This window comes from Chelonia mydas, chromosome 2, assembly GCF_015237465.2.
Source record: "Chelonia mydas isolate rCheMyd1 chromosome 2, rCheMyd1.pri.v2, whole genome shotgun sequence".
In the NCBI taxonomy this organism is placed as follows: Eukaryota; Metazoa; Chordata; order Testudines; family Cheloniidae; genus Chelonia; species Chelonia mydas.
Window position 1 is genome coordinate 187,189,881 of NC_057850.1, and position 12,450 is coordinate 187,202,330.

The window sequence follows — 12,450 nt, forward strand, 5'->3', positions numbered from 1 at the left end:
AGCACCTAGAGAACCATTGAGAAATACCCCTTGCGATTAATGTACTCAGTGGCTAAGTAGTCTGGTGCCAGAATTGGAATATGCATGCCATCTATCGCCCCTCCACAGTTAGGGAAGCAAAGCCATTTGTGCAAAGCCATCCACAATGTCACGCACATTGCCCAGAGTACGGTCTTTCAGATCAGGATGTGATTAATCGCCCTTCACACTTCCATCAAAACAAGTCCAATGGTTGACTTTCCCACTCCAAACTCGTTAGCGACTGATCAGTGGCACTCTGGAGTAGCCAGCTTCCACAGTGCAATCGCCACACGCTTCTCCAATGACAGGGCAGCTCTCATTCTCGTGTCCTTGCGCTGCAGGGCTTGGGTGAGCTCATCACACAGTCCCATGAATGTGGCTTTCCTCAACCGAAAGTCCTGCAGACACTGCTCGTCATCCCAGATGTGCATGACGATGTGATCCCACCATTCAGTGCTTGTTTCCCGAGCCCAAAAGCAGCGTTCCACTGTGGTCAACACTTCCGTGAATGCAACAAGCAATTTTGTGTCGCAGCTACTACGCATGGCAAGATCAATGTCGCACTCCTCTTGCCTTTGTAGTTTAAGGAATAACTCCACTGCCACTCATGACGTGTTACTCAGAGAGAGTAGCATACTGGTCAACAGTTCGGGATCTATTCCTGCAACCCGAAGAGGCCGTGCACGTAGTACACAAACTGTTGAAAGAAGGTGCCAAATGCAGACGGAAGCACAGGGATTTCTGGGATGGGAAGCAATGTATCATGGGTCATTGGGACAGGACCCAGGATGCCCCACAACTCCCTCCGCCTTCCCACAAGTCTCAGCGGCAGAAGAGAAAGAGGTGCTCTGCAGGATAGCTGCTCAGAGTGCACCGCTCCGAATACCGCCGCAAGTGTGAACACGCTATTGTGCAGGCAGCTAACAGTATGAACACAACAGCAGTTTCCCTTCAGCACTCTCTGAGCAGCGCTGTAACTTTGCCAGTGTAGATGTGTCCTTATGCTCGTGAATAACTACACTCCTATGACTGCTTGTGCAAGTACATTAATGTATTTGAAAAGTGTTTGCACAATCAGCCTCTACATCAAGCATTTGGTAATATTCTTGGATGAATGAATCAGTGAAAACAAGAGCTTCTTGATATATAAATCTGAACTTATCCTTTTAAAGAATGAAAACAATAGTTTCCAGATGCAGCAAGGATCATCTAAAGAAAAAAGAAAAATCCACACATCTAGAATCTTGAAAGGAAGAAATTCAGTATGGGAAAATTGAAAGCTGACCATTGTGGAAACAAGCATCTAACACATTATATATTGCCTCCTTAAATAAAATATTACACTAAACATACCTACCACTAAGACCTTCAGAATTAGATGATTCTGATGTGACGATTCCAGTCTATGATTCTCTAAAATATTAAAAACAATCAATTGAGATACAATACAAAGCAAAGAACACATATTAGACACTACTGTGTAATAAAGACAAACAAGCATTTTTTCCTCTAGTTAGAGAAATATTTAAGCAAGAGCCTGTGGTGAAAAGTTTGGGCTGTGCCATACCCACCTCAGTGTTTAGCCCATCTTCAAGTATCCTGATGCATAACAAGTATATTAGTATTTTTTCCTATTACAAAAATACTTCTGAATCTCTCTCTCTTTTATGAGAACTATTTTATAATAGAAAAATAGAAGGAAAACTGCACTAAGTGTTAAGCATGATTGAGGCTCTGATCCTGCTCCCATTGAAATCAAATACAAAACTAACTGAAATGCAATGTGAAGCAGGAATGGACTCTAATGACTGGGAACTAATCGGACGCCCATAGAAGTCAATGAAAAGACCCTCGTCGACTTCCACAGGGCTTTGGATTTGACTGTTAGATCTCAAATGTGACTTCTTATGATGCATGAAGTTCTGTATATACACAGTCACTACAGAATTAGGACCTTTAAAGATTCAGGCTTCAGAATTACAATAGGCCTAAACTCTCTGGATGCTTTTTGCTTTGTTTTTTTAACCATTTTACAAGCCCCTTCCCTTTATGCTCATTGTCCCAGCCTAAGCAATAATTGAATAAGGTGATGTATTTGTACATACTCACTTTTCAGAGTAGAAATTCACTTTAAAATTAAAGAGTGGCTATGCATGAATCATCTGAAAGTTTTTTCTAAATCTGAAGCTATCATTTTTGTTTTTATTAATTATGCAGGCTCAATTGTGGTTTTTAGTAAGGGCAATAAAATGGATATTCTCTACAGAAAGGTCACAACTCTAATATTTTTATTCTTTTGGGCAGGCATTTTGTGAGGGCTCAGATGGCTAAGGAAAGAGCTCCTTTGAGGAATGGGGAGATTTTATTTGGTTTGTAATATTTTTGATGCCTAGTTATTATGTATGTGGGGCAAATGTGTTGCTATTTTGGTTCTGTATTTATTTTTGTACTTTTAACTGATTGCAAGGGTCCCTGATGCCCAAAACATGCAGTCTTGCATGTGTTTAATTAAATCTGCATAAATGCAGTGTATACATTACTTAATTCTGGAGCATGAAGAGAAGGGTCAGAAAAACAAAATACCAAAACATTTTACTTAATAGCAGTATTGATTACAGAACATCAGGTCCATTTATAAAAATAATCACCTAAACACAAACTTCATCCTCTACAATACCCCTCTTCTCAGGCTCTCTAAATCACCCTTAATTCAGTGTAAGCCCTCTCAGAAAATCATTCAGTTTTCTCTGTTCTCGGTGCAACCCTTCCACCAAACCATAGTAATCTACTAGAATTCTTTTCCTTCTCTAGCACTGCTGCTATAATATTTTGACTCCTTTAAAGATTTCCGTAACTTCCAATCCCTTGAAGGCTCTAGAGCAGGACACTAAACATTTCTTGGCATCTGACATTTCTAACAAATCAGCAGCATTCTGGGAGGCAGCCCACTAGAGAATCTCCTGATAGACAAGTGGAATCTTGGTCTGGACCAAATAGCCCTGTGTAAGATTCTGTTGAGCACCCACCACCTTATTTAGGCACTACTTGGGAGTCACCAAGAGTGGAATATATACATATGTATGGACAAACACTTGAAGAAAAAGTTACTTAAGAATTTTTTTTATTGATGGTGTCATTCAAGATGTAGTCCATATATATGTGTTCCACGACCCACCCTTCTTCCCCTCTGCTTCAGAGTCCTATTGTACAGCTGGATTCTGTGGTGGAAAAATAACTGAGTTGTGGTTGGCCCTGCGCCACCATTTATACTCTTGGAACAGGAGCATGAGGGCACTTGGGGTGCATGCGCAGACTCAGCAGATGCAGCTGTACAAATGACTGATCTTGAGTGCATAGGGTGCTCATGCACCAGGAGTGGTGTGTGTGTGTGTGATATATATATATATATCACACATACACATATACATGACAACATCTCAACTTTCCCAGAACTTTGGTTGCTGTATAGGTAACTTTTCTTGTTCAGTGAAATAAGCATACAGTGCATGTATAAGTATGTAAGAGATTTTTCTGAAGTAGACTTTTACCAATTGTATAGTAAAACAAAAAAGCATATATTAATTTCCTAAACTTTTTCTTCAATTGTTTGTCCATACATATGTATATATTTCACTCTTGGTGACTCCCAAGCAGTGACCTAAATAAGGTGGTGGATGCTCAACATTTCTTCTGTACTGTAAAACCGCTCTGACAAAGGAAGTCTCTGCTCTGGATGCTTCTATTAAAGCATAATGTCTAGTAAAAAAGTGTATCGCCAGGTGGCAACTTTATAGATGTCAATTATGGGCACGATTCTCAGAAAAAAACAGCTGAGGCTGCCTGCGCCCTAGTGGAATGAGCTTTAGTATTGTTTGGTGGATCTAATTTGACTAGCTCATAACAGGGTCTAATATGCCCTGAAACCCACTTAGGTAATGTTTGAGTACAAATGGGGTAGTCTTTCAACCTCCCGGCAAAGGACAAGAATAACCTAAGCAATAGCAAAAAGGTTTCATTTGCTAATAGTAAAAGGCTACAGTCCTATGCACATCAAGGGTACGTAGCTTAGATCATTAAAATAGGGCTTGAGGAGAAAACAATGTAGGTAAAATGTAGGACATCGTTTAAATAGAAATCTGACACTACTTTTGATAGAAATTTGTGGGGGTGGCTAAAGAAATACCTTGTCAAAATGGAAAATAGTAGACAGAAGGTCTCCATAAGAGCCCCATGATTCCCACCCTCCTAGCTGATGTGATTCCCACATGAAAGGAGGTTTTCAGAGAGATAAGAAAGAAAGAACATAATGCCATGGGCTCAAATGGGGGATCCATGAGACCTGCCAAAAGAAGTGAGGGTTGGTTCCCTTAAAGACAGAAACATTTTCAACTAACCACTAAGGAATCTGGACATAGTGGGATAAGAAAAGATGTTATACCTCATAAAGGTTGGTGATAAGTGCTAATAACTGTGAAGTGCACCCTGACAGAACTAATTGAAACTCTCAAAATTCTTTAATGCAAATAGACAAAAGTGCTAGGATTGGCATCTCAAGAGACTGAAGTTCATGGTATTCATACCAAGTCAAAAATGTTCTCCACTTAGCAGATTTTTTCTGGTGAAGTTTTTCTGCTGCTATTTAGAATGCTCTGTATAGCAACTGAACATAACCTCTCTATCTCTGACACCCATTCAGAAATCAACCTGTTCGGTGACAACCTGTTCTGCGAGTGGCACCCACATGGCATGGTATAAGGGGTGTCGCCGGCTCCCCCCGCCCTCAGTTCCTTCTTGCCAGAAACTCCAACAATGGGGAAGGAGGGTGGATCGTGCAATGGACACGAGCAACTCATCTCGAAGAACACCAGTTACGGAACAGGTAACTGTCTTTTCTTCAAGTGCTTGCTCAGGTCCACTCCACATTAGGTGGCTCCCAGCAGTTCCCATGGAGGTGGGTAAGAGTTCACAGCTCACAGATTGTAATACTGCTCTGCCGAACCCAGTGTTGTCTCTGGCCTGCTGAGTGATGGCATAATGAGACATGAATGTGTGGACCGAGGACCACATTGCAGCTCTACAGATGTCCTGGACCTGGATGTGCGCCAGGAAGGCCGCCGAAGACGCCTGCACTCTAGTCAAATGGGCCCTGACGATCGGTGGCGGCGGGACCTTTGCTAGCTTGTAACAGGTCTTTATGCAAGAAGTGATCAAGTTGGAAATCCTCTGCGAAGAAACTGGAAGGCCCTTCATCCTATCTGCCGTAGCAATGAGGAGCTGGGTCGATTTACGGAAAGGACTGGTATGCTCCAAAGTAAAAAGCCGAAGCCCTCCGGACATCCAGCACATGCAGACGCCTCTCCTCAGCAGTCTTGTGTGACTTGAGACAGAAGAGTGGCAGGAATACGTCCTGGCTCATGAGGAAGGAAGATACCACCTTCGGCAGCAAGGCAGGGTGGGGCTGCAGCTGGACCTTGTCCTTATAAAACACTGTGTAAGGCAGTTCCAAGATCAAGGCCTTAATCTCCGAGACTCATCTCGCTGACATCACCACCACCAGGAAAGCAAACTTCCAGGACAAGAAAGAAAGGGAGCAGGAGCCCAGAGGCTCAAAAGGCGGGCTGGTGAACCTGGAAAGGACCAGGTTAAGGTCCCACTGCGGGACAGGGGCCCGTACCTGTGGGTAAAGCCTCTCAAGGCTCCTCAGAAACCTGACAGTCATGTCATGAGAAAAGACTGACTGACCTTGGATTGGCCTGGTGGAACGCAGAGATGGCCGCAAGGTGCACTCTGATGGCAGAATGTGCCAGACTCTGGTTTCTGAGCTGCAGTAAGTAGCCCAAGATGGACTGCACTGAAGAACGTGAGGGAGAAATGCTGCGCTCCGACGCCCAGCAGGAAAACCTCGTCCACTCGGCCAGATAAGTTAGTCTCGTGGATGGCTTCCTACTTCCCAGGAGGACCCGCTGGACCTCCTCCGACCACGTATGCTTCTCCGGGTTCAATCATAGAGCATCCCCGCCGAGAGGTGTAGAGACTTGAGGTTGGGATATAGGAGCCGACCGTGATCCTGTGACAGTAGGTCCAGACAGTAGGGAAGGGGCCAGGGAAGGCCCACTGCCATATTCATGAGCGTGCCGAACCAGTGCTGGCGAAGCCACGGAGGGGTGATCACGATAACTTGTGCCTTTGTCCCTCTTGATCTTTACTAGGACCCAGCTGACCAGAGGGATCAGAGAGAATGTGTACATCAGACCCTTGGCCCACGACAGGAGGAAGGCATTGGAGAAGGAACCCTTGCTCAGGCTCTGCCGGGAGGAAAACTGATGGCACTTTCTGTTTTGCCTGGTGGCAAACAGATCAGCTTGGGGAGTTCCCCACCTCTGGAAGATCATGCAAGCCACCTCTGGGCGGAGCAACCACTCGTGGTGAGAGGAGAAGTTCCTGCTGAAGTGATCTGCTAGGGCAGTGGTGGGCAACCTGCGGCCTATCAGGATAATCTGATTGCGGACCACGAGACATTTTGCTGACATTGACCGTCCGCAGGCACTGCCCCCCGCAGGGGCCGCGGTTCACCGTTCCCAGCCAATGGGTACTGCGGGAAGCGATGGGCTGCAGAGACCTATTCCCTAGATTGGGAATAGGTCTACGCCAGCCATTGCTGCAGGGGCTGCATGCGGAGCCTGGCATGGCAGATGACATATGTGCAAGCTGCCATATGGCCTAGCAGGTGCAGGCACACCCTGGCTGTTGTCAGGGGAAACGAGGACACTTCCGCAATGAGGTCCATCAGGGCCTGAAACCTGTCTAAAGACAGGAACGCTCTCACCTGGGTCGAGTTGAGCATGACCTTGATGAATTCTATCCTTTGAACGGGAACTAACGTGGACTTTTTGTGGTTGACCAGTAGTCCCAAGTAGCAGCACATGGCTTGTAGTACAGTTATGTCACATTGGCCCTGAGCCTTGGAGTTGCCTTTGACCTGCCAGTCATTGAGGTACAGGTAAATCCGGATATCCCCATGCCTGAGGTAGTCCACGACTACTGCCATGCACTTAGTAAACACCCTTGGTGCTGTAGCCAGGCCAAACGGAAGGACCGCAAACTGACAGTGGGCCGAACCAACTGTAAAATGGAGAAAGCATCTGTGTCCTGGGGAAGAGCGCTACATGAAAGTATGCGTCTTCCAGGTCGAGGGCGGCATACCAGTCTCCCAGATCCAGGGAGGGGATAATGGATGACAGGAAGACCATACAAAACTTTAGCTTTTTTAGGTATCTGTTGAGGTTTTGCAGGTCCAAGATGGGACGCAGACCACCCTTGGCCTTTGGGATCAAAAAACTCCAGGAATAGAAACCCTTGTTCCTGTAAGGAGACAGGACCTCCTTCATTGCCCCCAGCTGTAAGAGCTCCTGAACCTCCTGCTCGAGAAGATTCTTGTGAGAAGGGTCCCTGAATAGGGACGGGGAGGGTGGGGTGGAAATAAATCGGAGGGTGTAGCCGTGCGCCACCGTACTGAGGACCCAGCGGTCCAAAGTTATCGCCGACCATGCCAGGAGGAAAGGCGGTTGGGAAAAATTGGATCCAGGAAATAGGTCGCCCTTGGGCGCACCCTCAAAAGGACTTTTTAGCTCCTTGCTTGGAGCAGGTTAAGCCCAACTGGGCAGAGAGTGGGGGCAGGTGGCTCGTGCACCATCTATAGCCCTTGGGCTTTTTGTGTGGCAGGTCCTGCCGGGGCTGCCTCCCTTGCCCCTGAGGAAGTTGTGATTTGAACTGCTTACATGCCGGGCCCGGAACGTAGGCCCCAGGGTGAGGGTGGTTCGGGAGTCCTTCAGCCCATGTAATTTGTTGTCCGTCTGCTCTGTAAACAGGGCCTGGCCATTGAAGGGGAGGTCCTAAATAGACTGCTGAGCTTCGGAAGACAACCCAGAGGGGAGCAGACAGGATGCTCGCTGCATGGAGATGGCAGATGCCATGGTGTGGGCGGCAGAGTCTGCCACATCAGATGTCGCTTGAAGGGCCGCCCAGGCAGCAGCCATGCCCTCATCAAAGATCGCCCAGAATTCTTTACCTGAACCTTCCAGGAGGGCATTCTTGAACTTGGCCACGGTCTGCCACATATTAAAGTCGTAGCGGCTAAGGAGAGCCTGGTGGTTGGCCACCCTCAACTGTAAGCTAGACGAGGAATAAATTTTCCGTCAGAACAAGTCCAGTCTCCTAGAGTCTTTATTTTTGGGAGTAGCTCCTGGTTGCCCCTGGCCTCCCCTGTAGTTAACTGCCTTGACCACCAGGGAATTTGGGGCAGAATGGTAGTAAAAGTATTCATACCACTTAGTTGGGACAAAGTACTTATGCTCTGCCCATTTAGAAATGGGGGGCAGAGAGGAGGGGGTTTGCCACAAGGCACTGGATATCTTCAATATCCCTTCATGAAGAGGAAGGGCCACCCTAGCAGGGGCTGTGGAAGAGAGGACGTTAAATAGGGAATCCGCTTGCTCCTCCACCTGCAGGCCAAGGTTGGATGTGACCCTCTTCAACAGCTCCTGTTGCGCCTTAGTGTCATCCTGAGGAACCAGGTGAGGGGGCTCCATGATGGCCTCGTCCAGTGACAACAAGGAGGAGGCTGGTACCGTTGGTTCCATAGCACCCCTTTGGTGGTCCAACAGGCTGTTCCTCTTGGTCCACATGGACTTGTGGGGTCTTAGCTCCTGGTGCCTCAAGCACCGGAGGGAGTTGGGTAGTCAAGGCCACCAGCCTGTCCGAGGTTCCCAACACCGAGTAGGCAGGCTAAGAGGGCTGGGTGAACCTCCAGTGGTGCCATGGGGCAGGTTTCGGTATCGACAAAGCAGGCGGCACCAAGGGTCTGGGAGGCTGCCCTGACAATGTGGAATCTTGTGCCGTACAGGAGCCATATCTGGAGCGATTGCTACCCAGTGACTCGGATGTAATGGAGTGGCGACTCAGTGCCAGGCGGTAATTGCGATCACCTCTAGAGGAGGACCAGTCCAAGCAAGATTTGCGCCTCCATGGGGACATAGGTGACCAGCGGCGCTCGACGGATCTGCAACAGGAGACCTGCGATCCATGCCTCACACTTTGAGATCAGTAACGGGACAAGGAGTGGGACCTGGAGGTATCGTGGGCCGGACGCCAGGTGGGATCTCCCCAAATATGGTGACACCCGTCTCGGGGATCGTCGGCAGGGCCCGTGGCTCTGGTCCTCTGATCGTTCCCAGGATCTGTAACAGCGTTCTGGTGACGTGAAGGGCTGATGCCAACATTCCTGCCGGGGACTGCATGCCTCCATGGGTCTGCGCAAAGTAACTGGCGAGGTCAGCCTCAAATCCCACTGCTGGTGACCAAAGTCTGGTGACTGACACGTCTTCCTCACTAACTCCGAGGCATGATGGCTTTGGGTGAACGGTGGCGGGACGTCTCCCATGATGGGGAGCGGTACCATTGGGGCAAAGGCAGATGGAAAGGTCCCAAAGCGGGCTTACCCCAACATCTGGGCACCGCCAGGGCTGGTGTGAGCGGCATCAGGAGCGTCAGGATCTCCTGTGCAGCCTGTAGTGCTCCAGGCATCAACGGCACCTGAATCTGATGAAGGCCTGCTTCTGTGTCTGGGCTTCCAGGCAAGGAATGGGATGGGCTGCATCACTCGACATGAGCTGAGGACCGACTTCCTGATGGGGAAGATGAGCCACCTGGCGCGAGTCTTAGCTTGCCCCTAGCCCTGTCCTTCCCCTTACAGGGAGTAGGAGACCGTCCCCTACCGGCCTTCTTCGACTTCTTGGCCATGGATCAGTGCCGGCTCATCAACGGTAGGTATGCACCAATGCCTCAGTGCTGGATGCAGAGTCAGACCTTTGCTCCGGGGCCGGAGTGAGCGCGGACTCCATCAGGAGCGCTTTGAGTCTGATCTCATGCTCTTTCTTAGTCCTAGGTTTAAAGGACTTGCAGAGTCAACACTTATCACTTATGTACCCTTCACCACGGCTCCTGAGACAGGTGCTATGCGGATCGCTCATGGGTAGGGGCCGTTTGCAGCAATTGCAGGGCTTAAAGCCTGGGGACTGGAGCATGCCCCATCACCCGGCTAAGTCTTCAACAGGACTAACAAAACTCTAACTACTGCTAAGGGCTAACTAACTCAACTACTAACTACGTACACTTACGTTACAAGAACTCTAGTTTGTCTGAACGAAGCCTAAGCAATGCTAGTAAGAGCAGCGAATGTTCCGTGCGCCGTCACTGGTGGCAAGAAGGAACTGAGGGCGGGGGAAGCCGGCGGCGCCCCTTATACCACGCCCTGCGGGCGCCACTCCAGAGGGTGCCAGAGCCACATCCTTATGGATACTGCTGAGGGAAAAGCTTCCAGCACCGGTGCATGTGGCAAGCACACACCCCTAATGTGGAATGGACCTGAGCAAGCACTTGAAGAACAGTAGAATGAGGAACCCTACTTGTTGCAACTGGTACCCAGGTTCCTCCATAATCTGGAGGTCCTTTGGTATCATACATCTCATCGGTACAGAGGTAGATGGGGCTGTGAACCTCTGAGATTAACTATAGCCCAAAACAGTTGCCGGAGTGGATACAAACATGCTCTGGTCCATTGAAGTGGTCGCAACCAGTGCCAATACATGCAGTACCAGAGACATTCAGTGGCTGGCAGTTTTGGTACTGAACATTGAAAAGGTACCCTCAGGGGGCAGTACCACGCTCCCTAGGAGCTCCTCTGGTATCTAGCTCAGGTCGTGGAGTCTCCTTAGATCACAAGGGGCAATTTTTACCTCTGGTTTACAGAGGCGTTTTGAGGAGATCTGCCTCTATTCTTAGAGGAAGAGCAATGCTCCTTTCCATCATCAGACTGAGCAGGGATAGCCTTACTAGTATCCCTAGAAGTCAAACACTTAACCAATTGAGTCCTGGAGCTAACAGATACTGAGCTGACAGGAGCACATCTCAACAACACAGGCAGCTGTCCAGGGAGATCAGAGGAACCAAGGCCTGAGGCAGACTGCATGGAATGGTGAAAAAAAGACATTTTAAGCTTGGCTTCCCTGACTTCTTAAGTTCTTTTCTAAAAGGATTTCCACACAGTACATTTACTGAGGATATTCCCCCAAACAAAAGAGACACTTGACCATGGGATGCTCGGCTTCATTGACCATGGGATGCTGTTCCAGGAAGAAGGACACTGAGCAGAAATGGGGTCCATCTATCGAGGAAGGGGAAGAGCATATTTGGACACAGATGGGCTAACCTAGTGAGGAGGGCTTTAAACTAGGTTAGATGAGGACAGGAGACAAAAGCCCACAGGTGAGTCAAAAGCATGGAAACCTGGGAGAGGGTCAGAATCCGGGAGGAACATGAGCCATTATAGCAGGGTTAAGGGAGACAAGAGAGAACAGAGGGGAAATCAAATCAGTATCTTAGATTTCCATATACAAATGTGAGAAGTATGGGGAATAAGCAGGAAGAATTAGAAATACTAGTTAATAAACACAACTATGACATAGTTGACATCACAGCAACATGGTGGGATTATACACGATTGGAATATTGGTATAAAAGGATACAGCTTGCTCAGGAAGGACAAGCAGGGAAAAAAGATGTATACACTTGGACTGAAGTTGAGATGGAAATAGGAGATAGGCTTGTTGAAAGTCTCTGTGTAAGGATAAAAGGCTTAAAAAACAAGGGTGGTGTCATGGTAGGGGTCTACTATAGACCGCCTAACCAGGAAGAAGAGGTGGATGAGGCTTTTTTTAAACAACGAACAAATTCATCCAAAGCACAGGACTTGGTGCTGATAGGGGACTTCAGTTACCCAGACATCAGTTGGGAAAACAACACAGCAGGGCACAGATTATCCAACAGGTTCTTGGAATGTATTGGAGACAATTTTTTTATTTCAGAAGAAGGAGAAAACTACTAGGAGAGAGGCTGTTCTAGATTTGATTTTGACAAATAGGGAGTAACTGGTTGAGAATTTGAAAGTGGAAGGCAGCTTTGGTGAAAGTGATCATGAAATGGTAGAGTTCATAATTCTAAGGAATGGTAGGAGTGAAAACAGCACAATAAAGATAATGGATTTCAAGAAGACAGACTTTAGCAAACTCAGGGAGTTGGTAGGTAAGATCCCATCGGAAGCAAGTTCAAGAGAAAAGAGGAAGGGAAAAACAATTCAAGAGAGTTGCCTGTTTTTTAAGGAGATATTATTAGGGGCACAAGAGCAAAACTATCCCACTGTGTAGGAAAGATAGGAAGTATGGCAAGAGACGACCCTAGCTTAACCAGGAGATCTTCAATTATCTGAAACTCAAAAGACTCCAGAAAAAGTGGAAAATAGGTCAAATTACAAAGGATGAATATAAACAAAAAACATAAGCATGTAGAACTAAAAGTACAAAGAGCAAGGCACAA

The 12,450-nt window shown here is 47.6% G+C and overlaps 1 protein-coding gene across 7 annotated transcripts in view; it reads right to left on the reverse strand.

Moving 5' to 3' along the window:
* ANO10 (anoctamin 10) overlaps positions 1-12,450 on the reverse strand; it is a 237,346-nt gene that overhangs the window by 197,141 nt on the left and 27,755 nt on the right. For all 7 annotated transcript variants that reach the window (XM_027822503.3, XM_037890359.2, XM_043540867.1 and 4 more), the window contains exon 7: positions 1,379-1,434. In XM_027822503.3, the coding sequence (XP_027678304.2) occupies positions 1,379-1,434 (56 nt within the window). The remainder of the gene's footprint in view (positions 1-1,378; positions 1,435-12,450) is intronic.